Below are 23,995 nucleotides of genomic sequence, written 5' to 3'. Positions count from 1 at the left end.
AGAGGCTTAGAGAACAGCTTCCACTCAGAGAAAGGCTTTCCTTTGGAGGAATGTGGATTAACACCCGGCCAGGGAGCACCTTCACTGCTGAACAATCCCGTGTGACTGACTGCTGTCAGTGTGACCGTGCCACGCCTCCAAGAATAACCGAGTCTCAGAGAGAGGCTTCTCTCGGTCCCACGGCTCCGTGGGTGCTGACACTGTGAGGCTGACAGTGCCAACAAGGACGGCTCGCTCTGACCACACGGCTAGCAACGGGGTGCTCTCCCCGGGCTGATGGAGTCCTCTGACTGTCACAGGTTCACTGTGACCAGCCAGCTGCCCGGGGAGGCTGCGAGTGTCTTCAGAAGGGCTATTCACAGGAGCTGGGAGTGAGAATCCTAGTCCCATCCTTCCTGTGTCTCCATGGCCGGCTTCCCCGGAGGCCAGCACCTCAGCCACTCCCATGGCTTCAGCCCGTGGCCCTCCCCGCAGAGAAGGGAAGGGAAATGGAAGGCGGGCTGGGGCCAGGAGGTGGTCCTGCTCTCTCCCCACAGGCAGGGCGGAGCCCGCGCAGAGATCCGCCCCCTGCGTGGCCCGGCCGGAGGACTCGGGGAGAAGTGACCCCCGAGGCCCTGAGGTCTGGAAGCGGGCACACACTCCGGGGCGGCGGATGCGGTGGAGAACGCTCTCTGGTGTCTTTGGAGGAACCGCCCGGAAGGCGAGCCCGGCGCTCCCACCTGAGCCAGGCCGGGAACCCGAGCGTTTCCTGACGGGACCAGGAGGAAGTGCGAGCGCAGTTCCAGAATACCGGCGCCACCGGAAAGGCTCACCGTGGTTACGGAGGTCAGCACAATACAAACATTTGTAGGTGAGACGAGTCTAGAGTTTTATGCCTCACCTGGCTGTAGCTAAGACACTGAAAACTAGTTAAATGATAAACAGGAAAAAAGCTGAAAGACAAAAACATTTTTAAAACAATGTTACCTGATCAAGATTTCTGAAAAGGAGAATATCTTTGCAAGCTTCCTGAAGTCTGCCTCTCTGCTCATCAGTTTTAGGATGAACCACCTGCCAATACAAATAAAGCCAAGGGAATTTAAGTTCCGTTTTAAAACCTTACTTTGTTTACAAATTGGTGTATTTCTCTCTCCTAAAAAGCGGGAAGTATGGCGAGCAGTTTACTGTGCGTTTAACTCCTCACAAACACCAAGCAGGTGACGGGGACGGTGTCTGACAGTGAAGAGCTCCCCTGGAGCCCCCCACGGGCTGTGGGCTGCCAGCCAGCCAGCTCCGCCAGCAGCCTCCGTGCCCCGCTGAAGCCGAGGGTACAGATTCATTCATTCAACAAACAGTAGGCATCTACGAGGTGCCAGGCATTGTGCTACCCCTGGGGACACAGCAGTGAACACAGACAAAAGCGTCTGCTCTCATCTGTCTACGTATACAGAAGCCTGAGTGACAGTCACCTCTGGCCAACCCAACGGCAGCTGAGGGGCCACTATGATGCACACTGGCCACCAGGGGGCAGACGCTCAGCACAGGAGCTGTCCCTGGTGGTCAGTGTGCTCCCAAGCAGGAGCGCTGCTCAGAGGACAGGCAGGGAAGATGCCGCAGGGTTCACGGCTGGCGAGCACAGCGGAGACCACGCAGCGGCCGGCAGGAGCAGGAGCAGCAGGCGGCGGCGGGCTGACCCCCGGCAGAGACATGAACCTCCGGAAGGAGTGAGGGGACCTGGACTGCAAGAGCCCAGGACTGCGAGAGGATGTCTGACTGCAGGCTCAGGCTCGCTTCCCACTAAGCCAGCAGACCAACACCCCCAGAAGGGTCCCAGACTGCGAGGGCACAGGACAGGGCTGAGGGGACCCCCCTAAGTGCACGAATCTGTGCACCGGGCCTCTAGTTTTTTATATTTTTCAACCAATTAGGTTAAAAAAAAGGGCATTGTGTTGAGATTTTAATTTGTACTTAGTTACCATCATGATTAGATCTGGTGTGCAGAGAAGAAGGGGAGGAAGTTGGGACGGAACCAACCCTACTCACTGCCCTTTGCGCACGTCTTACCCTTGGCTCTGCGTCCTCCTCTTCATCAGGGTTGTAGGCCTCAGCACAGACTACATTTGGAGAGAGAAAGAGCAAGAAAATGAATAAAGCAACGTGCACTTTTACTAGAAAAACAGGGAGTGAAAACAATTTTCTTTTCCTCACTGCTTGCTAACACTGTCCTAACGTTTTAATCCCTTCTTTCAGTTAACAAAGGCATTGAGTACCTCCTAACGCCAGCAATGCTGTTAGGTTCGAAAAGCCAGCTCTCTAGCGATTGACAGCTCCACAAAGAAGAGATGATGACAGGGTAGGGTAAAAGGGCTCACAGTTGTTTGTATGGAAAATAATACAATTAATAAATAATAATACAGGAATAAACTGTGTTTCGCGTCCTCACAGCGGTATGCCTACCTCTGCCCCACCCTGTTACCATCCATTAAACTGACGGTAGTGGTGAGGACACGCAGGTGAGCTACGAAGCAGGGGTGGAAAACCACAAAGTACACGACACGCAACATACACATCTGGCTACGGAGTGATTATGAGCAGAAGCAACTGAAGTAACTCACACGGACGGCTTAGAAAATGAGGAGCCCCGGCCAGGGGGCTCAGGGGTTCAGTACCCCAAAAAAGGCGGGGGTTTGACCCCGGTAGAGACACGAACCTCCAGAAGGTAACCCATTGATGTTTCTCTCTCTCTCGTCAATAAACATACCCTTGGGTGAGGATTTAAAAAGAAGAAGAAAATAATAAAGTTTAGACAAGAGAGACACTGTGTCAGCTCTGCTCTAGGACATGACATAAACGTAAAGCATGGTGACCGTTTAACGATAGAGCATTGGCCTGTGTGTGCGCTGCCTGCAGCACTTGTCTTTGTCGGAATTCAAAGACACGAGGACGCCGCCATCTGGTCCCTCAGCCAGCGGGCGATGCTCTGCAGAGGGCTGTCCAGCCTGCGCCTCGGGCTCTGGGGGCTGAGCCAGAGCCGTGAACAACTGCATGTGGAAATGACTCCTTATTGTTCTCCGAGCTGCTCGCTCCACACGCCCGCAGGCCGAGCCAGGTGCCCTGCTCTCAGACCGTCCTGAGAGGAGCGCCCAGGCCCCTGAGCCCCTCTTGGCATCGTCATGGCGTCTGGGCAGGAGCCTGAGGAAGCTGCCCCGGGACCGCCAAGCAGACGGCATGTTAGCCCGCAGGCCTCCGGCCGTCCTCAATGCTGCCAGCCCGGCCGGCTTTCCAAAGAGGGTTCACCAGGACTTCCTCTCCTCCTCTCCTTCACCACCTCAGCTCCTCCTCTGCAGCCCTCTCGTGGACCTTTATTCAACCTGCCCCACCGCTCCTCCTCCGTCCTCCACCTCACAAGCCCTGCGTTCCGGAGCCAGATGGGTACATGGTATTATTATACTATGACTTGAACAAAAGTAGTTATTTTCATTAAAATTATTAATATGTTTCTATTTGTGGAAAAATATTATGACTTTAATTTTCCAAACTGGTTCTGAATTTTCCCCCTTTTCTTCTGAACTACCCCCCTCTGCCCTCTTCCTCTGTTTACACCCAGCCTCTCGATTTCCTGGTCCCGATCCCAAATTACTTCCCATTTTATGTGTAGAAATCCACTTCTAAGTGTCCATGTGACTGTTCACACAGCAGGAAGCTTGTCTCCATGCACAGGCTCCCTGGGGGAGGCTGGATGGCCCTGCCAGCTGCAGCCTCAAGAGCCACACGGAGCGCCGTGAGACGCTGAGGCCTACTGAAAAGGAAGACTAGCCCTGGCCAGTGTGGCTCAGTGGACAGTGTCGGCCTGTGGACTGAAGGGTCCCGGGTTCAATTCCTGGTCAGGGCACAGGCCTGGGTTGCGGGCTCAATCCCCTGTGTGGGGCGTGCAGAAGGCAGCCGATCAGTGATTCTCTCTCATCACTGATGTTCTACCTCTCTCACTCCCTCCTCCTTCCCCTCTGAGATCAATAAGAAATACATCAGAAAGAAAGAAGAGGAAGACTAGCAGACAGTCCATGTCTGAAGGGATTTATCTGCCATAGGTCCCCAGCAGATGCCACTGGCCAGCAACATGAACCCGTACAAAGCGACACGAGATTATCCAGCGCAGTCTTCTTCCCAACCGTAACGGTGCTGCCTTCACCCAGAATGTGACTCATTAAAATGTGCTGGTGGCTTAATGGACAGAGCGCCAGCCTGTGGCCTGAAGGTCCCGGGTTTGGTTTCAGCCGGAGGCACATTCCCAGGCTGGGGCTCCATCTCCATTGGGGCGGGGCGTGCAGGAGGCAGCCAATGATTCTCATCATCGACGTTTCTCTCTCCTCCCTCTTCTTTCCTTTCTGAAATCAATAACAAAATGTAAAAAAAATAACACATGAGTTTTTATTTTTAAAGTGCTTGTGAGAGAAACTTTCATGATACAAAGAGCGAGCACTGGTCCTGGTCACAAGCCCGAGCCCCGAGCCGACCCGCTGCGGGCGTCCTGGTCAGCGTGGGCGGCCAGACGACCACCGCCCGGCGGCTTGAACAACCCGGCCCAGAGGCTGGAAGGCCAAGATCCAGGCATTGGTTCTCCTGAGGCCCCTCTCTCCTTAGCTTGTAGCTGGATGCATTCTTTTTCTTTTTCTTTTTTATTAAATTATTTTCTTTGTACATATACCACTGCCCCCCCCCCGCATTCTTTTTATTTTTAAAAAATTTTATTGATTTTTAGATAGAGAGATCAGTTTGCTGTTCCATTACTGGTGCATTCATTGGTTACCTCTTGTATGTGTCCTGACCTGAAATCAAACCCGCAACCTTGGCGTATGAGGAGGGCGCTCTGACCACTGAGCTCCCAGCCAGGGCGATGCCTCCTGCTGTGGCCTCACATGGCCTCCCTCTGAGCTGGCACTCCTGGTGTCTCTTCCTCTCCCCCCCCCTTTCCCTCCCCTCCCCTCCCTTTCCTTCCTTACCCCCTTTCCCCCTGCCCCCCAACCCCCCTCCCGCATTTCCTTCCTTCCTTCCTTCGTGTTTGGTTAATCTCACCTGAGGGTATTTTTCCATTGTCCTTTTTTAGAGACAGTGGAAGGGGGAGTAGAGACAGAGGGGCCGGGGATCAAGCCTGCAACCTTGGTCCATGCCTTTGGCCGGAATGGGACCTGGCACCCTGCCGTCTGTGAGCTGCCACTCTAACCACTGCCCCCAACGGCAGGGCTCGTCCTGTGCTTGTAAGGATGCCTGTCCTACTGGATTAGGCCTCATCGTCCGGACCTCATTTAACCTATTAGCCTCCTCCCCGGCCCATCTCCAAGGCAATTACACTGGGATTGGGCCTCAGCATATGACTTGAGGGAGACACACGATCCATAACACTGGGTTTCTACGTTATTGTAAGCAATGTTTAGTAGTTTTCACCTCACGACAGCGATGGATGGAAAAATACTGAGTGCTGTGAAAGGATAGAAAGAAAAAACCCTGCATCTAAGTACACTGCGAGCACCTGAGCCTTACGAGACGGGACGGCTGGTCACAGGCACCTGCCCTGCCGCACTGAGATTCCCAGCGGCCTCTCCTGTTGGCTGTGCCGGTCACCACCAGACGCAGGCGCCTGCCGCCTGTGGCCTGAGGCCCCGCACACACATGGCACGGAATGCGCTTTGGAGCGTCAATACACGTTCAATCAGTGAGCGGCAGTTTTGGATGAAGTTTTTTAAATGAACAGAATCAGACCAACATGTCAAAGGCAAAGACAGTTCACATAACTCAGGATTATCCCAGAAAGCGGCCTCCGAAGAATCCATAAACTGCTCATTCAAGTGGAGACTGTCCTGCTGGGACTGGGAGGCACTGCTCCTCACCCCCTGGGGGAAGGCAGCGGCAGGGGGAGAGCTGCCTCTGGAGCGCCCACCTGGTCTGAGCCCGGGCCCCACCCCGTCTCTCCAGGGCAGTGCCCGCTCAGCACCCGCTCGGTCAGCGCTGCTTCCCGCTCCATCGCCGTGTCCGGCCGAGCCGAGCTCAGGCCCTCACACACTCCCACGCCCCACACGGCTAGTCTGTGCCCAGCCCGCACCTCTGCCCCCACCGTCCGTCACCTCCTTCCCGCCTTCAGCCAAGCGGCCAGGCCCAGCTCACCCTTGGAGTGTCAGGACACTGTCCCAGCCAGACGCCTCCCTCGGGCACCGGCCAACCAGCGGCCTGTCCTCCATTTCCCGGTGCGTCTGCCCCCCTCCCGGTGTCCCCTCAGGGTACGTGCCGAGGTGCGGCTGCAGTCCCTGACCACAGAGCGGGGCGTGAGTGGAGAGGAAGTGAGAGAGTGGGAGGGAGGCCGGGGCAGTGCGTGCCAGGGCTGGAGTGGGAGCTGAGGAGCCGGCAGGTCCAGGGCCACAGACTGGCACATGAGCAGAGTGTGTCACAGAGAGCGTGGCCACGGAGAGGGGCGGGAGACAAGGTCGCCGGGAGAGAGGAGGTCGAGGACCAGAGGGCAGCCACGTGGGAACACGGGGCCAGCGTGAGGCTCGGCTGTGTCACCTCTGAGCCAGGAGTCACTCTTCTATTCCCGGTGGGGCACAGGCGGGGTTGCGGGCTCGATCCCCAGCGCCCGTGTGCAGGGACAGCCGACCCATGATTCTCTCCCATCACCGATGCTTCTCTCTCCCCCCTCTCCCTTCCTCTCTGAAAACAGTAACAATATTTTTTTAAAGAATCGGGACAATGTGGGGATTATCAGATGAGTACTAGTAAACAAGGAGGGGGAGTAGCTGGTAGAATATAACAATGAGAGTTTGGAGCGAGAACGTTAGGAAGGAGGGGAAGAACAGTCTGAACGGAGCCACGAGCAGCACAGACCCCGTCAGTGCCGCCGGAGGAGAGGGAACGGCCGCCTGGAGGAGCCCGCACGGCAGGTGGAGCTTCGGCCGAGCACAGGAGCCGCTGCGCTCGGAGGACAGCGAGGACCAGAGGGTCCCCCGGAGACTGCCCACGAGGGTCTCGGCGATGGAGGGACACTAACCAGGTCTCCGCTCCCTTGGGCACACTGTCGCCTCCACTGCTGCGAGGGGCTCCCTGCCTTGCTCCAGTCTCCAGTCTGTTCGGTGGGGATAACCGTAGCACGCACCCACAGTGTTAGCGTAGAGTTTACTCAACAACACGAGGCAGGCAGGCATGAAGAGAGGCCTCAAAGCCGTGCACCGAGCAGTCTGCATGTCAGCCATTGCTACAGGCTGCTTCCTCTCCTGCATAACCCTTTTAGAATCTTTGATTTTCACCTAACATTTGAATAACATTAAAGGTCTTAGATGTTCGGCAGGATTATGAAAGCTAGGGGGAGGAATGGCAGCATGTGCTGCCTGAGCCTCCGCAGCGCACGGACCGCAGCACGCCGAGAGCCCAGCAGCAGCCCCTGGCCAGCCCCGCTGTCCTCACCTCCCCCACCGTCCTGCAGAGGCCAAGCGACACCGCTGATCTTTCTGGAAAAGGGGACACGGGCAAGGACGGACAGAAATGGGAGATGACCCTTCACAGGTCTCTTCTCATTTCCTCTGTGAATAACTACACGTAAGAACACCTTCTAGCTCCTTCGGCAGACGTGGTGCACAATGCTATCAAAGGCTTTCTGGGGAAATGAGCAGCTCTCCTCAAAGAGAAGGATCCGAGGACAGAAGGTAAGGGGAAGGGTGGGGGACATGAAAGAACAAGGTGACATGTGCAGCCTGAGTGACAATCCTGAGACACTCACATCCCAACACACAGCCAAACTCACGCTACACTAACTTGCTAGTAAAAGGCCTTTCTCCAAAACAAAGCAGAGGAACTCTGGATGCAGCACAAGTCAAACATTGATTATACGAAAAACTTCGGGAAAACATATTGACCAGCTCTATGAAAACAGGGGGTGTCCTCCCCACCTGGCAGTGTGGCTCAATGGCTGGGCGTCGACCCAGGAACCAGGAGGTCAGGGTTGGATTCCCGGTCAGGGCGCATGCCCAGGTTGTGGGCTCGATCCCCAGTGCGGGGTGTGCAGGAGGCAGCAGATCAGTGATTCTTTCTCATTATTGATGTTTCTACCTCTCCCTTCCTCTCTGAAATCAATAAAAAGATGTTTTTTAAATGGGGAGGGGGGTTCCTTCTCAGCTTAGGAGCAATCCTGAAGAAGAATAAGAAAGAAGAGGATGTATATATCCAGCAAATACTTGCTGAGTGCCTGCTACGTACCCGGCCGTTCAAGGTAACAGTTACGTAAGAAAAACTTTGGGTACATTAAAAAGATAACAAAAGTAAAATAAATAGCACAACCAATGTGAAAAACTTTGCATTAAAAATTTCAAAAGGTTAAAAATCATGACAGAAATTTACTCAAACTTACAAAAGTAATCTAGACCAGTGGTCGGCAAACTCATTAGTCAACAGAGCTATCAATAAATATCAACAGTACAACGACTGAAATTTCTTTTGAGAGCCACATTTTCTAAACTTAAACTATATAAGTAGGGAGATGGTTATTAACTTAATGAGGGTCCTCCTTAGCTGGCCTTTGCTAAAAATGAATGGGGCCAAAGAGCCACATGTGGCTCGCAGCTTGCCAACCACTGATCTAGATCATAATAGATAAAAGATTCAAGTATTACCAAATTAGGGAAAATAAAAATGGGTTTCCCATGTTTGGAAACACTAGTTCTGGTTAACAACCAAAGGAGTGCCAAACCAAACAGCCGGAGGCACTGCTTTCCCTCCGGCTGCAGGAGGGGGCGCAGGAGGGGCCCGTGTCCGGGAAAGGTCTGGGGAGGAGGCACCACTTTCCCTCCGGCTGCAGGAGGGGGCCGTGTCCGGAAAGGTCTGGGGAGGAGGCACCACTTTCCCTCCGGCTGCAGGAGGGGGCCGTGTCCCGGAAAGGTCTGGCGGAGAGGCCTGTGCGGGCGCTCTCCCCGCGGCTGTTCTAACGACGCACAGAAAAGCGAAGGCAGCGCTCAGTCTGACAGGGAAGGCCACTCCCACACTAAAGCTGAGGAAACAATTTAAGTGGCTTGAAAATGTAGGCAAGAAGTTAACGTCAGCATAATTTAGAAAACCAGAAATAGTAATGTTAAAAGTAGTTTTTAGAAGTCACAATTATGAATATGGAAAAATAGTAATGAAAAAAAACCTAATTATAGCAATATAAAAATATACATATACATATTCATATATATATATATATATATATATATATATATATATATATATATATGCTCTGAACTGAAAATGAAATAGGATGAAAAAATCAGAAAAATTTTGTAATGTTCTGAATGCTGTTAACTTTTTAAAAAAAATATACTTTTATTGATTTTTTACAGAGAGGAAGGGAGAGGGAGAGTTAGAAACATCGATGAGAGAGAAACATCAATCAGCTGCCTCCTGCACAGCCCCTACTGGGGATGTGCCCGCAACCAAGGTACATGATCTCAACCAGAATCGAACCTGGGACCCTTCAGTCCGCAGGCCGACTTCTACCCACTGAGCCAAACCAGCTAGGGATGCTGTTAACTTTTTATTAAAAAGAACAGTTTGTTTTTATTTACAATAACCCTATCTTAAAACATAGCAGTATGTTTTGAAAGAGAACATATACCTGATACTCGCCGATTCTGTCTACTAGGAATTGGAACTGCAAAAGAAAGAAGAAACAACATTTAGTCATCATAATATCATATGACCCCATTTTATCCTCCCATTTTGCAAAGATCTTTGACAACAAACATAGGAACCACAACACCAATAATGGGTCAATTCACACTCTTCCATAATCAACCACAGACAGTTCAGCATGATCAAATAAAGACAATATAAAGGAATACAGATGATGTTTTATAGAATTGTATCCCTGAAACCTATATAATTTTATTAACCAATAACAAGCACCCCAATAAATTCAATTAAAAAGACAATATAGAGAATAATATGTCTCTTTGAAAACAGGCTCTTTATACCTTCATTGCACTTAAAGGTGACAATTTTTATTTCTGCTCACATCCACATCCCATCTAATTTACATCACACCAAATGAATAAGAAATCTACCAAATGTATTGGTAATGTTATCACAACAAATAGTTAAGTGCTTTCTTTAATATTCTTTAAAAACAATTCCAAGACCTGCTAGATAATAGCATTTGTTTCATCTTCAAATAATTTAATGAGTATTACAAGAAAATGAAAAATAAATTAACCATTAAGTCAAAGTCTCAATTATGGGAGGATTTCCTCTGCCCATGGTTAGTGAAAAGAACAAAAGAACCCACGCATTTTTATCTTTGCTAATTTTTTCTATTTTTCACTTGTCATTTCTTGTTTGATGGTTACCTAAATTCTCACTACTAAACTATATCATCTTTTTTTTTTTTTTTTTTTAAATATATTTTATTGATTTTGTACAGAGAGGAAGGGAGAGAGATAGAGAGTTAGAAACATCGATGAGAGAGAGTCATCGATCAGCTGCCTCTTGCACACCCCCTACTGGGGATATGCCCGCAACCAAGGTACATGCCCTTGACCGGAATCGAACCCGGGACCCTTCAGTCCCCAAGCCGACGCTCTATCCATTGAGCCAAACCGGTCTCGGCCAAAACTATATCATCTTAATAAGCCTTTTTTTAACCTTCAAAGCTTAATCTAATTATCTCTGTGTGTTTTTTGTTTTGGTTTTTAATCTTCTCACCTTCCAAAAATGAGAAATTTGAGTATTTGTGAAAAACAAATTAAAGGTAGCTTAGAGAGCCTGACTCAACTCATGTGCGGTCCCCGAGACCAACAGACGCAGGAAGGAGGCAAATGCTTGTCCTACTCCAGTGGCTGGCAAACTCACATCAGCCAACAGACCAAACATCAACAGGACAACGACTGAAATTTCTTTTGAGAGCCAAATTTTTTAAACTTAAACTATATAGGAAGGTACACTGTCATTAACTTAATTAGGATACTTCCCAAGCTGGCCTTTGCTAAAAATGAAAGGGGCCAAAGAGCCGCATATGGCTCACGAGCCGCAGTTTGCCAACCACTGTCCTATATACCAAAAGCCATAGTATAAGTGTCAGTCGACTGGTTGGCCTTTCAAACAATCAAACCATGCTATGCTAATGATATGCTAAAGCCACTCAATCACTCGCTATGATGTGCACTGACCACCAGGGGGCAGACAGTCTACCATGGGGTCCGGCTGATTGGGGCTGAGTGAGATGGGCTGGACCAGCCCTGGAGCTCTTCCTCGGTTGGCCAACCTCCGGAGTCTCTCCCCAGCCAATCGTGCACCAGTGGGGTCCCTCAGTCTGGCCTGCACCCTCTCACAATCCGGACCCCGTGGGGCATGTCAGAGAGTTGGTCTCCGCCAGAGCCCGCAGGCCAAGCTGAGGGACCCCACTGGTGCACGGATTCATGCGCCAGGCCTCCCGGTTACTATAAAGGGTAGAATTAGCTTTCTGCTCAGCACGGGGTCAAAGTCAAGTTACTGGAACAAATGGGGGAAGAGGAATCAAAAGAAAGCCCCCGTCCTTCTGGCAGAAAGTCCCTCTCTGCTTCTTCAGTGGAACGCAGACCAGTCACAGGAGAGATGACACATTCGGCTCCGGTGCAGGCACTGTGCGCCCTGCACTACGCAGACCACTTGGGAGACCAGTGAACCAGGAAACGCTCCTGACTTCATGGAGCTCGAGTTCCAGTCTGATGGCTACGGTCAGGGTCCTTGATCATTTGGAACGAAGTGCCTGCCACTCAGGGAGAGAGGTGGAATGAAATGTACATCAGCCTAAGCTCTCATCCCAGGCCTTCGGGGTTTCCGTGATCAAAGCCACGAAACATTAGGACACAACCTACAGTTATAACCCACACTCTGAACTAATTCAGCATGGGCGCTATCAGAGGCTACCTCAGACAGAGCGGTAGATATCAAGAGCACAGGACTATTATAAAGTAACAACAGTGTGTTTAAAACAAAGACATAAACATCTCAAAAGCATAGAGAATAAGATACAACCAAAAACAACCAGGAGATTTGAAAAAAAACCAAAAAACAAAAAAACCCCTGAACATCTAAGAGAAAAATAACAAGTCACTGAAATTAAAAACTATAATGCAAGGCATATTCTTAGTATATAACACCTCAAAATGCTGAAAAATCCAAACTGCAAAATGATATCATTTATAGAAAATTTTACAGAATCCACAGACATGATAAAATTTCACTTTTATTCTGTTGTCAAATCATATTTCATGTAACTAATTCAAAGGAAATAAAATCTATGCACAGCCATTATTATTTTTTTACCGACTGATTTTAGAGAGAGAAAGGGAGAGGTGGAGAGAAACATCAATTTATTGTTCCACTTACTTATGTATTCATTGGTTGTTGGTTTGTGTTTTGTTTTTTTTTAAAGATTTTTAATTGATTTTTAGAGAGAGAGAGGAAGGGAGAGGAAGAGAAAAACACTGATATGAGAGTGAAACATCCATCAGTTGCCTCTTGTATGCACTCTGACCCAGGGTCAAGCCTGCAACCTTTGAACTGACTCAACCAACTGAACCACACCAGCCAGGACTGTTTTTTGTTTTGTTTTGTTTTGTTAAGCTGGAGAGAGAAGGAGGGAGGGGGAAGAGAGAGAGACATCCATTTGTTGTTCCATTTATTTATGCATTCATTGGTTGCTTCTTGTATGTGCCCTGATCTGAGATCCAACCCGTGACCTTGGTGAACTGGGATGATGCTCTAACCAACTGAGCTACCTGGCCAGCCTACATGCATAGTCTTTAACATAAACAATGTGTTAATATGAATAAAATTTTGTACAAAAAGATGAGAAAAAGTAATAAAATAAACAATGTGTTGAAATTCACTTAATTTGTTTCACACTATACTTAACTAGAATTTTTAAATGCAAACTTAAAATCACTATTTTCATATATCATGCAAAAAAGACAAAATAATTATATATATTTAAAAAAAGTATTTTTATTGATTTCAGAGAGAGGAGAAGAGAAGGCATAAGAGAGAAATCTCAGTGATTAGAGAGAATCATCAATTGGCTGTCTCCTGCATGCTCCCTGCTTGGACATGTGCCCTGACAAGGAATCAAACTGTGACCTCCTGGTTCATGGGTCACACTCAACCACTGAGTCACACCACCAGGCACGAAAGTACTTTTTAAGCCAAGACCGGTTTGGCTCAATGGATAGAGCGTCGGCCTGTGGACTGAAGGGTCCCGGGTTCGATTCCGGTCAAGGGCATGTACCTTGGTTGCGGGCAAATCCCCAGTAGGGGGTGTGCAAGAGGCTCTCCTTTCCTCTCTGTACAAAATCAATAAAATATATTTTTTTAAAAAGAAAAAAGAAAGTACTTTTTAAATTCCTAAAGCATTCCCTGTTATAGTGAAAGAGTCCAGAGGGTAAAAAAATAAGTTGAGTTGCAGTAGAAAATGTAATTAAAAACAGGCACTTGAGGCATTTTAGCCTGAATGAATGAGCGGATAAAAAGGTACACAGAATGGGTGAAAACACGCTGCCTGGGAAACCTGTTCTTTAATTTTAATCGGCACACGTCTCACAGCTCTCCCAGGGCCAGGACAGGCCCCTGCAGCTGAACAAGACACACTGGGCACGCAGAGAACACAATCAAAGACCTCGACCGAGAGCCGTCTTCCTCCAAGTTCACGGCCGCTGAGGGACTCGGAACGCACATCCGCCTCTGCGTGACTCAGATCCTCAGCCCGCACAAGCACGAACATGCTCCCAGCAGAAAGCAGTGCCTCACGCACTGGGAGAAGTCATGTGACACTCACAACGGTGTGGCATACACCGCGCACCGCTGGGTACAGCGCGCTCATGGGAAGGTCTAGAGGGCAGGCAGGTCCCTGGTCTGCAGAAGGAAGGTCTAAGCATGAAGGCGAGTGCGCCTGTGATCCCGGGAAATAACAGGAGTGTGATGCGCAGACATGAGAGCCCACCGGTGAGCAGGGCACGGGGAGCCCGCAGGCGCAGAGGCTCAGGAGCGAAAAGCTCCATGGGGCGGAGAGCAGAAACAAAGACTAAAGAACTCGGCCGAGGTTCCCGGGGAGGTACCTGTAAACCCGGAAAAGGGAGTCTGGGGAATGGCCGAGGCTGACCGGAGAGGAACTAGGAGGAAGGCTCCTCCCGTCCCAGGAGGGCAGGCGAGCCCTCGGTCCTCTCCTCGGCTCTGCCCTCCAGCCTGGACAGCTGCGCGGCCGGGAGAGGAGGGACCCGCAGAAGGCGGCCCTCCACTGCGGCCGCGGGAAGCGCTCCGAGTGGCCGCTGGGGGCACGGGAGGCATCGCAGGCGGGTGCAGCCCTGCCTGGGCGGGTGGCAGGGCTGAGGCACGTGTGGCTGCGGACGGCAGGAAAACAAGGGGTCCAGAGATGGACACCGTTTAGGGACAGGCTCCATGTTTCCTCACAAATGTCGAAAGATAAAATCACATCCTTACAAGCATTAGAGACGACATCTTCAATGTGGATAGCATTCAATCTATAAATAAGGTGCTGTCATAGGTTCCAAAATCACAAAACGTCGGATGGCCACGCATCCATAGTCATCGTTGTACGGATACGCCCATTCCGTGGCAGCCCACCGACACCAGCCGACGCTGCCCGTCTCCCGCTCACCGACGCCCCCTTCCTTCATTACTCACATCCACTTCCTACCACTCCATCTGCTCTGCCTCCCACATCGCTGCCTGAATCAGCCGCCTTCCCCATCCCCGTCATCCTGTCTGCAGGGCAGCCTCCTCCCGCTGGCTGGAACAGCCCCGTGCCTCCCGCCAGCTCCGGTCCACGCTAGGAATGGCTCTGCCTGCAGCCGCTCTCTCCCTGCTCTCTCCCTGCCAGGTCTCCTCCCGGGTGGGGGGGCACAGCCTCAGCCGGCAGTCGGACATCCCTCTCCCAGTCCCCACCGCCTTGCTCAGGTAACGATTTCAATGGGCCACCTTGTCAGGGGAGCCGTGGCCGACCTGCTGTGAGGCCAAACGCCTCACGGGCTCTGAGAAGCCCAGCCTTTCCTCGGGAGCAGCAGTGGCCAGTGCGAGCTGCACGACCAGTGGCGCCTGGGCTGAGGCTGTCTCCCCTGCAGGCTGAGTCCCCCCAGGGAGGCGGAGGAGGTGTGTGTGCTTAGCGATGTATTCCCAATGCCTGGCACAGGACAGAGCTTTAGTATGTGTTTGCCTACTGCGGTTATAAACGCGTACGTGTGCCAGAATACATAGGAACATCCGCCCTCCAGAAACTGGGGACCCGATGACCACAAGCTAAGGAGTTCAGGGGATGGACAACCAGGAATGCAAAGATACGATGAAACATCCAGAGCAGCTCTATTCAGTCACCGAGCCCTGGAAACAGATGAGTGGGTAAATCCACACAGTGACATACTGCTCAGCAATAAAAGCTATTGGTAACACAGAATAACCTGGATGACTCTCAAAGACATCGTGCTGAGTGGGGGAAACAGTCTCAAAAGATACATATTGTATGCCGAGACCAGTTTGGCTCAGTGGATAGAGCGTCGGCTTGGGGACTGAGGGGTCCCAGGTTCGATTCCGGTCAAGGGCATGTCCCCAGTGGGGGGTGTGCAAGAGGCAGCTGGTCGATGACTCTCTCATGGATGTTTCTGGCTCTCTGTCTCTCTCCCTTCCTCTCTGTACAAGATCAATGGAATATGTTTGGGGGGAAAAAAAAGATACATATTGTAGCATTCTCTCCCTCCAGGAGCACACGCTCGCTCACTCCCCCCGCTCCCTCACTCCCCCCGCCCCCAGGCACGCATCTCTAAACCCAGGGAACCCACAGGGCTTGCAGCTCGTCCTGGTCTACCTCCCTGACCGTTTCCAAGGTCCCCTTTTCTCTGACTTCTTTTATCATTATTATTAATTTCAGAGGAAAAGGGTATTACTATTATTATTAATTTCAGAGGAAAAGGGGGAGAGGGAGAGAGGGCACAAAGTAACTCCCAATGAGCAAAATGTTTCCCCGATTATTTTCCTTCAAGTTGCTTTTTATTTGAATAGAAAGTCTTGATCCGTTATTAGAGTAAATACTTAATCTTGCAATAATCTCTCATCCTTCGACAGACTGTGAACGAAGACCCCCCCCGTGCCACGGCCAGGAACACCAGCTCGGGACACGGTCCCAGAACGCAGACCGGCAGCCTGCGCCTGCCCACAGGGGTGCGCTGACGGCCCAGCTGCACGTGGCCCTTCGGAGGCGCCTGAGGTGCACTGGCAGCTCCGCTTCCGTGTCAGAGGAGAGGGCATGAGCCTTTTATGTTCTGGGAATAAGTGCTCTCTAATTAGTGGGTTTTAAGAATCTTTATTAATTTCAGAGGGGAAGGGAGAGGGAGAGACAGATAGCAACATCAACGATGAGAGAGAATCACTGACTGGCTCCCTCCTGCATGCCCCACACCGGGGATCCATCAAGCTCGCAACCCAGGACTAACCAGGAATCGAACCGTAACCTCCTGGTTCATAGGTCAATGCTCAACCACTGAGCCATGCTGGCTGGGCTCTAATTTGCTTTTAATAATCATATTTCCTTAGGAAGGGCCACTATGCACAGAGAGCTCACCTTTCTCGTTTTTTGGAAAATAATTTTCCACACAACCCGTTCTCATAGCCACTTATAAAGGGCAGAGAGGGAGGGATGACGAGAAGGCATTTTTTAGCTCCTTAAGTGGAGAAAGGTGTCCCTGAAAGGCAGCGACTCCATATCCTCACATCCCCTGAGCCTCACCAGAGTCACAGAGCGTACTCGTGATGTGACGAGGACAGGACTCATGACTGCGTCTCAGAGAAAAGCCGGCACAGGAAAAGCAGGGTCTGATCCGCGGTGCTTTATCTCACTTCTAACTGGAGGCTGACCTGCTCTTTTCTATCACTGAAAGCCACGTGAGAGCAGATCACTGAGGACATCATTCTTTTTCACAAATTTAAAATATTTGAACAGTGAGTATCAGAGTAGAGCGACAGAAAAAGCAAGAAATCTTCTGCATTCTCAATGAAGTAACTCCATAAAAAGATAATCCAAGGAAGGATAACTAAGTCACTTAACTTTGATTTTAAATAGTGCGCTATTTCCAGAAACCACAAAACAATAGTGATTATAATAATTACAACTAGAGGCCCATTACACAAAAATTTGTGCACTGGGGGGGGGGATCCCTCAGCCGGCCTGCGCCCTCTCACAATCCGGGCCCTCAGGGAGGGTGCCTAGGCCTGGCCTGAGATCAGGGCCTATCGGGGCTTCCCTTTCCGGCTGCAGGCAGCCGGCCCCACCCCGCCACTGCCACGGCTTGCCATCTGTGCAGCACTGCCCCCCTCACCATGGCCTCCCTCTGCAGGCGACAGGTGTGGGGTGCGATGCTGGGCTGGCCTGGCCTCCCTCTGCGGGGGATCGCTGGCCGGCCGCACACCTGCACAGAGTCACCGTCGTGGCCTGGCCTCCCTCTTTCTTTGCTGGGGGCAGGGCCAGTCCTGGGAGGGCCAACTGCCTACCTGATGGCCCCTAATTGCTGGCCTGCCTGATCGGTTAGGGCGGAGCCAGCCCAGCAAGGGGCCATGGTGGGTCTGGTCTCTGGTGGGTCCAGTCCTTACACTTATGGTGGCTGGCCTTTTATTACATAGGATTGCTTCCAATATTTTTCATCATAAAAATTATCTTTTCTTTTTCAAGAAACTAAAAAGTTTATCAAGAGCAAATGAAAAATTCCAACAAATATAATCATCCAGAAATAGCTCACCATCTCTCATCAGATACCGAAAAGTTTTGAGAATTGAAAGGGGATCCAATAAGCTGTCTTTCTTTCATTTCCAGATAAAAGATTTGTAATTTGTAGTTGACATATTTTAAGAAGAAAGCCCCCCAAAAGGTCTAAATTATAAACCTTTTAAAAATGCATCTGTGGCCGAAACCGGTTTGGCTCAGCGGTAGAGCATCAGCCTGCGGACTGAAAGGTCCCAGGTTTTATTCCGGTCAAGGGCATGTACATTGGTTGCGGGCACATCCCCAGTAGGGGGTGTGCAAGAGGCAGCTGATCTATGTTTCTCTCTCATCCATGTTTCTAACTCTCTATCCCTCTCTCTTCCTCTCTGTAAAAAATCAATAAAGTATATATTTTTAAAAATGCATCTATGCCCTGCCAGTGCGGCTCAGCTGGTGAGAGCATGGTCCGGTGCACCAGGTCTCTGATCCTGTCAGGACACATACCTCGGTTTCAGGTTCAAACCCTGGTCAGGGGCGGTGAGGGAGGCAACCGATCCATGTATCACCCTCACTTCGATGTTTCTCTCACTCCCACCTTCTCCCTCTCTAAAATCAATGACAATTCATTCGCTTCTCTTTCATATATCCATGACATTCAAAATGGCCAACAGACAGATAAGCCAGAAAAATCAACGACCAGTTTCAAGGAGATAATATTCCTTTAGCTTTAACATCCACATTTGTTAGAACCAAGTAAGTACAAGACAAGGCTTTGAATTAAGACATAAAGACATACAATCTTAAAGTGCCTGTAAGTGAAGCCACTGCTCAGTTACTGAACGAGCACATTCCTGTCCGGTTTGAGGATGCGCTGCCCCCGTCTCCCCCGACCGAACCCGCCCGCCGGTCTCTTGTTCCCGCAGCTGCCACCTCTCCGCCGGCTCCTTCCGCTCAGCAAGCCAGCGTGCAAAGGGTGGTCCTCCCATAACACACAAAACCTGTCTCACAACCTCAGCTCCCTCCGGTCGCTTCCCTTCCTCAAAAAGCACGCCCCATCATCCCCTGCCTCATCTTTTGCCCCTACCTGTGTGCACGCACGCACGCACGCACACACACACACACACACTCTCACTCCGACCCACTGCCATAAACCTCGCCCCCATGACCCCCGGAGCCTCTCTGAGAACCACACTGGGCCAACCACTTCAACACTGGCCTTACGGACCGCCTCTCCTCTGCTCCCACCACCACGGCCCAGCCCGCCCTCCCTCAGCTCCCACCTGTGGCCCCTCAGGCTCCGGGGTCAGCCCGTCCTCCTTCACCCATTGACTCAACAGAGGTTTGTGAGGACCCACTGTGGGCCGGCTAAATGGAAACAAAACAATACAAAACCAATAGGAATGTTACATCATTACCAGAGCCCTAAAGGAACCAGACGGTTACCCACGGCAGAGGGGCGCTCTAGGCAGGTAAACATGGAAAAGGCCCTCCGAAGCCGAGCCTGAAGGCAGAGCTGGTCAGAGCCAGGGAAGCAGTCAGACCAGCTGGGGAGGGCACGCCGGGCCGGTGAGAACTGAGCTCAGCGGGAAGGAGGGCAGGAGAAAAGGCAGAGAAAACGGACCCCACCTCGCAGGGCTGTGCGGACCACGGAAGACAGGGGACTTCACTTCCCTTGCAATGAGGGGATTAAACGGCACGGCGATAAGACTTGGTCCCCATTAAAAAAATCTGGCCCGGCAGGTGTGGGTCAGTGTTTAGGCATCAACCCATGAACCAAGAGGTCAATGGGTTTGATTCTCAGTCAGGGCACATGCTGGGGTTGCAAGTTTGATTCCCAGTAGGAGACGTACAGGAGGCAGCCAATTGATTTCTCTCTCACTGATGTTTCTAACTCTCCATCTCCATTCCATTCCTCTCTCTCTCTCTCAAATGAATAAATATATATATATTTTTTTAAATCACCCCTATTCAATTTCAGAACGTTTTCTTCATCCCAAACAGAAACTCTGCAGCTATCCACACCAGCGGTCCTCAAGCTTCCTCATGCCGCGACCCACAGAAGAGAACCACTAGCAGAGTCGCCTAAGACCATCGGAAAACAGATATTTACATTACGATTCATTAACAGTAACAACATGACAGTTATGAAGTAGCAACAAAAATAATTTTATGGCTCAATGGATGGAGTGTCGGCTTGGGGACTGAAGGGTCCCAGGTTCGATTCCGGTCAAGGGCATGTACCTTGGTTGCGGGCATATCCCCAGTGGGGGGTGTGCAAGAGGCGACTGATCAATGACTCTCTCTCATCAATGTTTCTAGCTCTCTATCTCTCTCCCTTCCTCTCTGTACAAAATCAATAAAATATATTTTTAAAAAATTAAATAAATAAAAAATAATTTTATGGTTGGGGGTCACAACAACTTGACAATCTGTATTAAAGGGTCGTGCCGAAGCCGGTTTGGCTCAGTGGTAGAGCATCAGTCTGCAGACTGAAAGGTCCCAGGTTCGATTCCGGTCAAGGGCATGTACCTTGGTTGTGGGCACATCCCCGGTAGGGGGTGTGCAAGAGGCAGCTGGTCGATGTTTCTCTCTCATTGACGTTTCTAGCTCTCTATCTCTCTCCCTTCCTCTCTGTTAAAAATCAATAAAATAAATTAAAAAAAAAAAAGGTAGTGGCATTAGAAAGGTTGAGAACCACTGATCTACACTAATAAAAGACAAATATGCAAATTGACTGCACCTCCACAGCACCCACCAGCCAATCATGAGTATTAACCCAACAAAGATGGTGGGTTAATTTGCATATGCAGGCCCAGAGTGAAGACTGGAGATTTAAGACTGAAGAGGCTTGGCTTCTCTGCTGTGGCTGGAGTGGGGAAACCAAGCCTGACTGGCCAGAGCCGAGAAGCCTCGCCTGGAGGCGTGGCTTCTCCGCTGCGGCAAGAGCGAAGGCCTGGGTCCCAGGTGCCAGGGGAAACCGGTGCGGCAGCCAGGGGAAGGGAGGCTACTGCACGAATCTCCATGCAACGGGCCTCCACTTAAACCCTAACTCCCCATTACCGGCCCCTGGGCCCAGAAACGTCTTCTGACTTTCTCTATGAATCTGCTATTCTAGGCGCCTCGTGTGAGCAGAATCATACAATGTCTGCCCTTTGTGTCTGGCATATTTGCACTAGCATGATGTTTTCAAGGCTCCTCTGTGTTGTGGCATGAATGTACCAGTATGGGAATCTCATTCCTTTTTGGGGGTGAATACTATTCCGTTGTAAATAGTTAACACGTTTTGTTTATCCACTCATCACTGATGGGACATGGCTGTTCCTGCCTTCCGCTACAGTGAGCAGCACCGCAGTGAACACAAGCACCTGCTCCACTCCCTCTTTTCAAGTCCTCGGGGGACACAGCCGCAGGGTTGCTTGGTCGTACGGGAATTCTATGTTTAACTTCCTGAGGAGCCGCCAGGCTGCTGTCCACCGCAGCCGGACCGTTTCCATCCGGCCAGCAGTGAGCAGAGCCCCCTCCGCAGCCCCCCCAACACGTGCTCCTTCCGGTTCCTTCCCAATAGCCGCTCCTGAGCGTGAGGCAGTTACCTCACTGCGTGCAAGGCTTAGCCTGTTATCTGTAAACAGCTCTCCCTGTGCCGGCTTCTATAATTACACACAGCGCAGCACTGAAGAGATATAAACAAGAAGCACTTAAATACCAAAATCTAAGTCAACTCAACTTTGAAAAAGGAATGAAAAAACACACACAAAGAATGAAGACATTACACAAAACTTGTAAACACCATTCTACTCATCTGGGAATAATTCCTAAACTCTTTCTTTTCAGCCAAATTACCAACTATCCAGGTAGTCCCAGGGTCCAATGAAAACTCACAATTCGTGGGCACCAGATGGGAGGGGTTTGGGTGAAAAGGTGAAAGGGATTAAGTATAAATGCCAGTTATAAAAATAGTCACGAGGACATAAAGCACAGAATAGGAAATATAATCACTAATCTATAATAACAAAGGCATAAGATGCTAATTAAACCGATGTGGGGGCTGAGGCAGAGGTGGCCGACGTGGGGGGCAGGGGCCAAGGAAGAGGGGGTGGGCAGGGGTGGGGAACGGGAGCCCCTTGCACAGATTTCGTGCATCGGCCTCTAGTATTGTAATAACTGTGTGCTGTCCAGCGGGACCAGACTTACGGGGAGATCACTCTAAGGCATATAGATAAATGCCCCATCACTGTATTTATACCTAAAACTAGTTTTGTATGTCAACTCTAATTTTAAAATAAATTTTTAAAAAGAGACCAGAGAAGCCAAAACCGGTTTGGCTCAGTGGTAGAGCGTCGGGTCTGCGGACTGAAAGGTCCCGGGTTCGATTCTGGTCAAGGGCATGTATGTTGGTTGCGGGCACATCCCCGGTGGGGGGTGTGCAAGAGGCAGCTGGTCGATGTTTCTCTCTCATCGACGTTTCTAGCTCTCTATCCCTCTCTCCTCCTCTCTGTAAAAAATCAATAAAATATATTAAAAAAAAAAAAAAAAAAAAAAAAGAGAGAGAGAGAGAGAGACCAGAACCAGAGAAAAAAAATGTTGAAAAGCAGTTTCCAACTGTGATTTCCAGACAGGACAGTGAGACACACCGAGGACCCCTCCTGAAACAAAGCCTTTACAAGATGGATCCCCGGGAGATTGCCGCCACTGCCCCGTCTTAGACAAGGAACCTGCCCCCAAGCAGGCCTGACCACAAAGCAAGTCCGTGGCCGGATTTGGGGAACGGCGGTCTGCTTTCCAGGTTGAGTGAAGACCCATAGTTTAATGGGCAGGAAGTTGAGGGAACACGGAGAGCTTGGATAAACCCAGGGAGGTGGTCCCGAGCACTGACGCCTGCACAGCAACGGCCCACAGGGACCGCCTGGCCAGCACGACTTGATGTGGATTCAGCTCGGGGAGGTTTCTCTTTTCCTTTCCTTTCCGGGGGATCTGACAACACTGGTCTCTAACCTCCTCTCTCAGCCGCCTTCCCCATTCTGTGAAACCCGGGCTGTTCCAGAGCGGATAACAGCCCCGGGGTCACAATTTAAGCAAGGCGAACTCACCTCAGAGGGAAGGCCGGAGAGGGTGGGGGAGATCAGCCAAAGGGCTGTGTGCATGCACAGGAGCCTAACCAGTGGTCTCGGACAACAGGGGGTGGGGCATGCGTGGGGAGGGGTTTGGGATGGGAATGGGGGGTGAGGACAATTATGTGATACCATAATCAAACAAAATTTTTAAAATAATAAAAAAACAAAAACACATTAGAAAGCCCTAGCCGGTGTGGCTCAGTGGATAGAGCTGGTCCGCGGACTGGAAGTTCCCAAGTTCGGACCGGAGGCCCCAGGTTGGGTTCTGGCCTGGGCACATGGCCGGGCGGCGGGGGTGCAGGGCCAGCCCTCACTGGTCCTCTCTCCCCTCGGAGATCCCTGACAGGGAGTGTCCGGGGGCACCTGGGCCGAGGGGGACGCGAACCCCCTTACCGCCGCGGCGGGGACGGCAGCACAGGCTCTCCCCTCTGCTCCACTCCCGTCCAGGCTCCAAGTTTCCCGGGAACTTTCCACAGACGAACGCTTCCCCAGCTTCCCCCTCCGGCCGGGCGGAGTGTCCCCGCCGCCGGGGCTCCGGGCCGAGGCGGACAGGGCCCCGCGCTCTCCTCGGCGGCGGGACCGGCCCGCTCCCTCCGGGCGCCCGCCCCGGCCCCCGCCCGGCCCCCCGCCCGGCCGCCGCCTACCGTCCGCCTCCTCCTCGGACTCGGACTCGGACTCGGACTCGGACTCGCTCTCCGCCCCGGCGCCGCCCGGGCCCGGCCCCTCCGGCTCCCGCGCGGCGGCGGGCGGCGCGCCGGCCGGGGCGCGGGCCTCGCGCACGCGGGTGAAGTAGTCGACGGCGAAGTCGACGAGGTCGGGCGGCCGCCGGCGCAGCACCTCCACCGTGTAGCCCTGCAGCAGCTCCGTGAGCCCCGGCGGGATCTGGATGTGGCTCATGCCGGCGGCGGCGGGACCGCGCCGCGGGGCCCGGCGGGGCCGGCCGCCGGCGCCGCCCTCACGCCGGCCTCGCGCCCGCCGCCCGCGTGGTCTCCTCACGCGCGACCGCGGACGGCTCCTCGCGCGGCTGCGCGTCTCCGGGCCGCAGACCGCCCGCCGCTCGCCCGGCCGGTGCCGCCGCCGCCGCCGCCGCCGCCGCCCAGGGACCCAGCAGCGGGCAGCGGCACGGGCGGGGCCGGCCCGGGTTGTGACGCAC

The 23,995-nt window shown here is 51.6% G+C and overlaps 1 protein-coding gene across 1 annotated transcript in view; it reads right to left on the bottom strand.

Moving 5' to 3' along the window:
• The window catches only part of PRKAR2A (protein kinase cAMP-dependent type II regulatory subunit alpha), a 39,397-nt gene extending 15,402 nt beyond the window's left edge, over positions 1-23,995 (bottom strand). The window contains exons 1-4 of the mRNA XM_084901671.1: positions 23,487-23,995; positions 9,611-9,646; positions 2,044-2,093; positions 967-1,050 (exon numbers count right to left, since the gene is read on the bottom strand). Coding sequence (XP_084757797.1) covers positions 967-1,050; positions 2,044-2,093; positions 9,611-9,646; positions 23,487-23,739 — 423 coding nt within the window. The 5' untranslated portion in view covers positions 23,740-23,995. The remainder of the gene's footprint in view (positions 1-966; positions 1,051-2,043; positions 2,094-9,610; positions 9,647-23,486) is intronic.

This window comes from Pipistrellus hanaki, assembly GCF_964339955.1.
Source record: "Pipistrellus hanaki genome assembly, chromosome: 13".
Taxonomy (NCBI): domain Eukaryota; kingdom Metazoa; phylum Chordata; class Mammalia; order Chiroptera; family Vespertilionidae; genus Pipistrellus; species Pipistrellus hanaki.
This window is presented reverse-complemented; position numbering and strand designations above follow the sequence as displayed.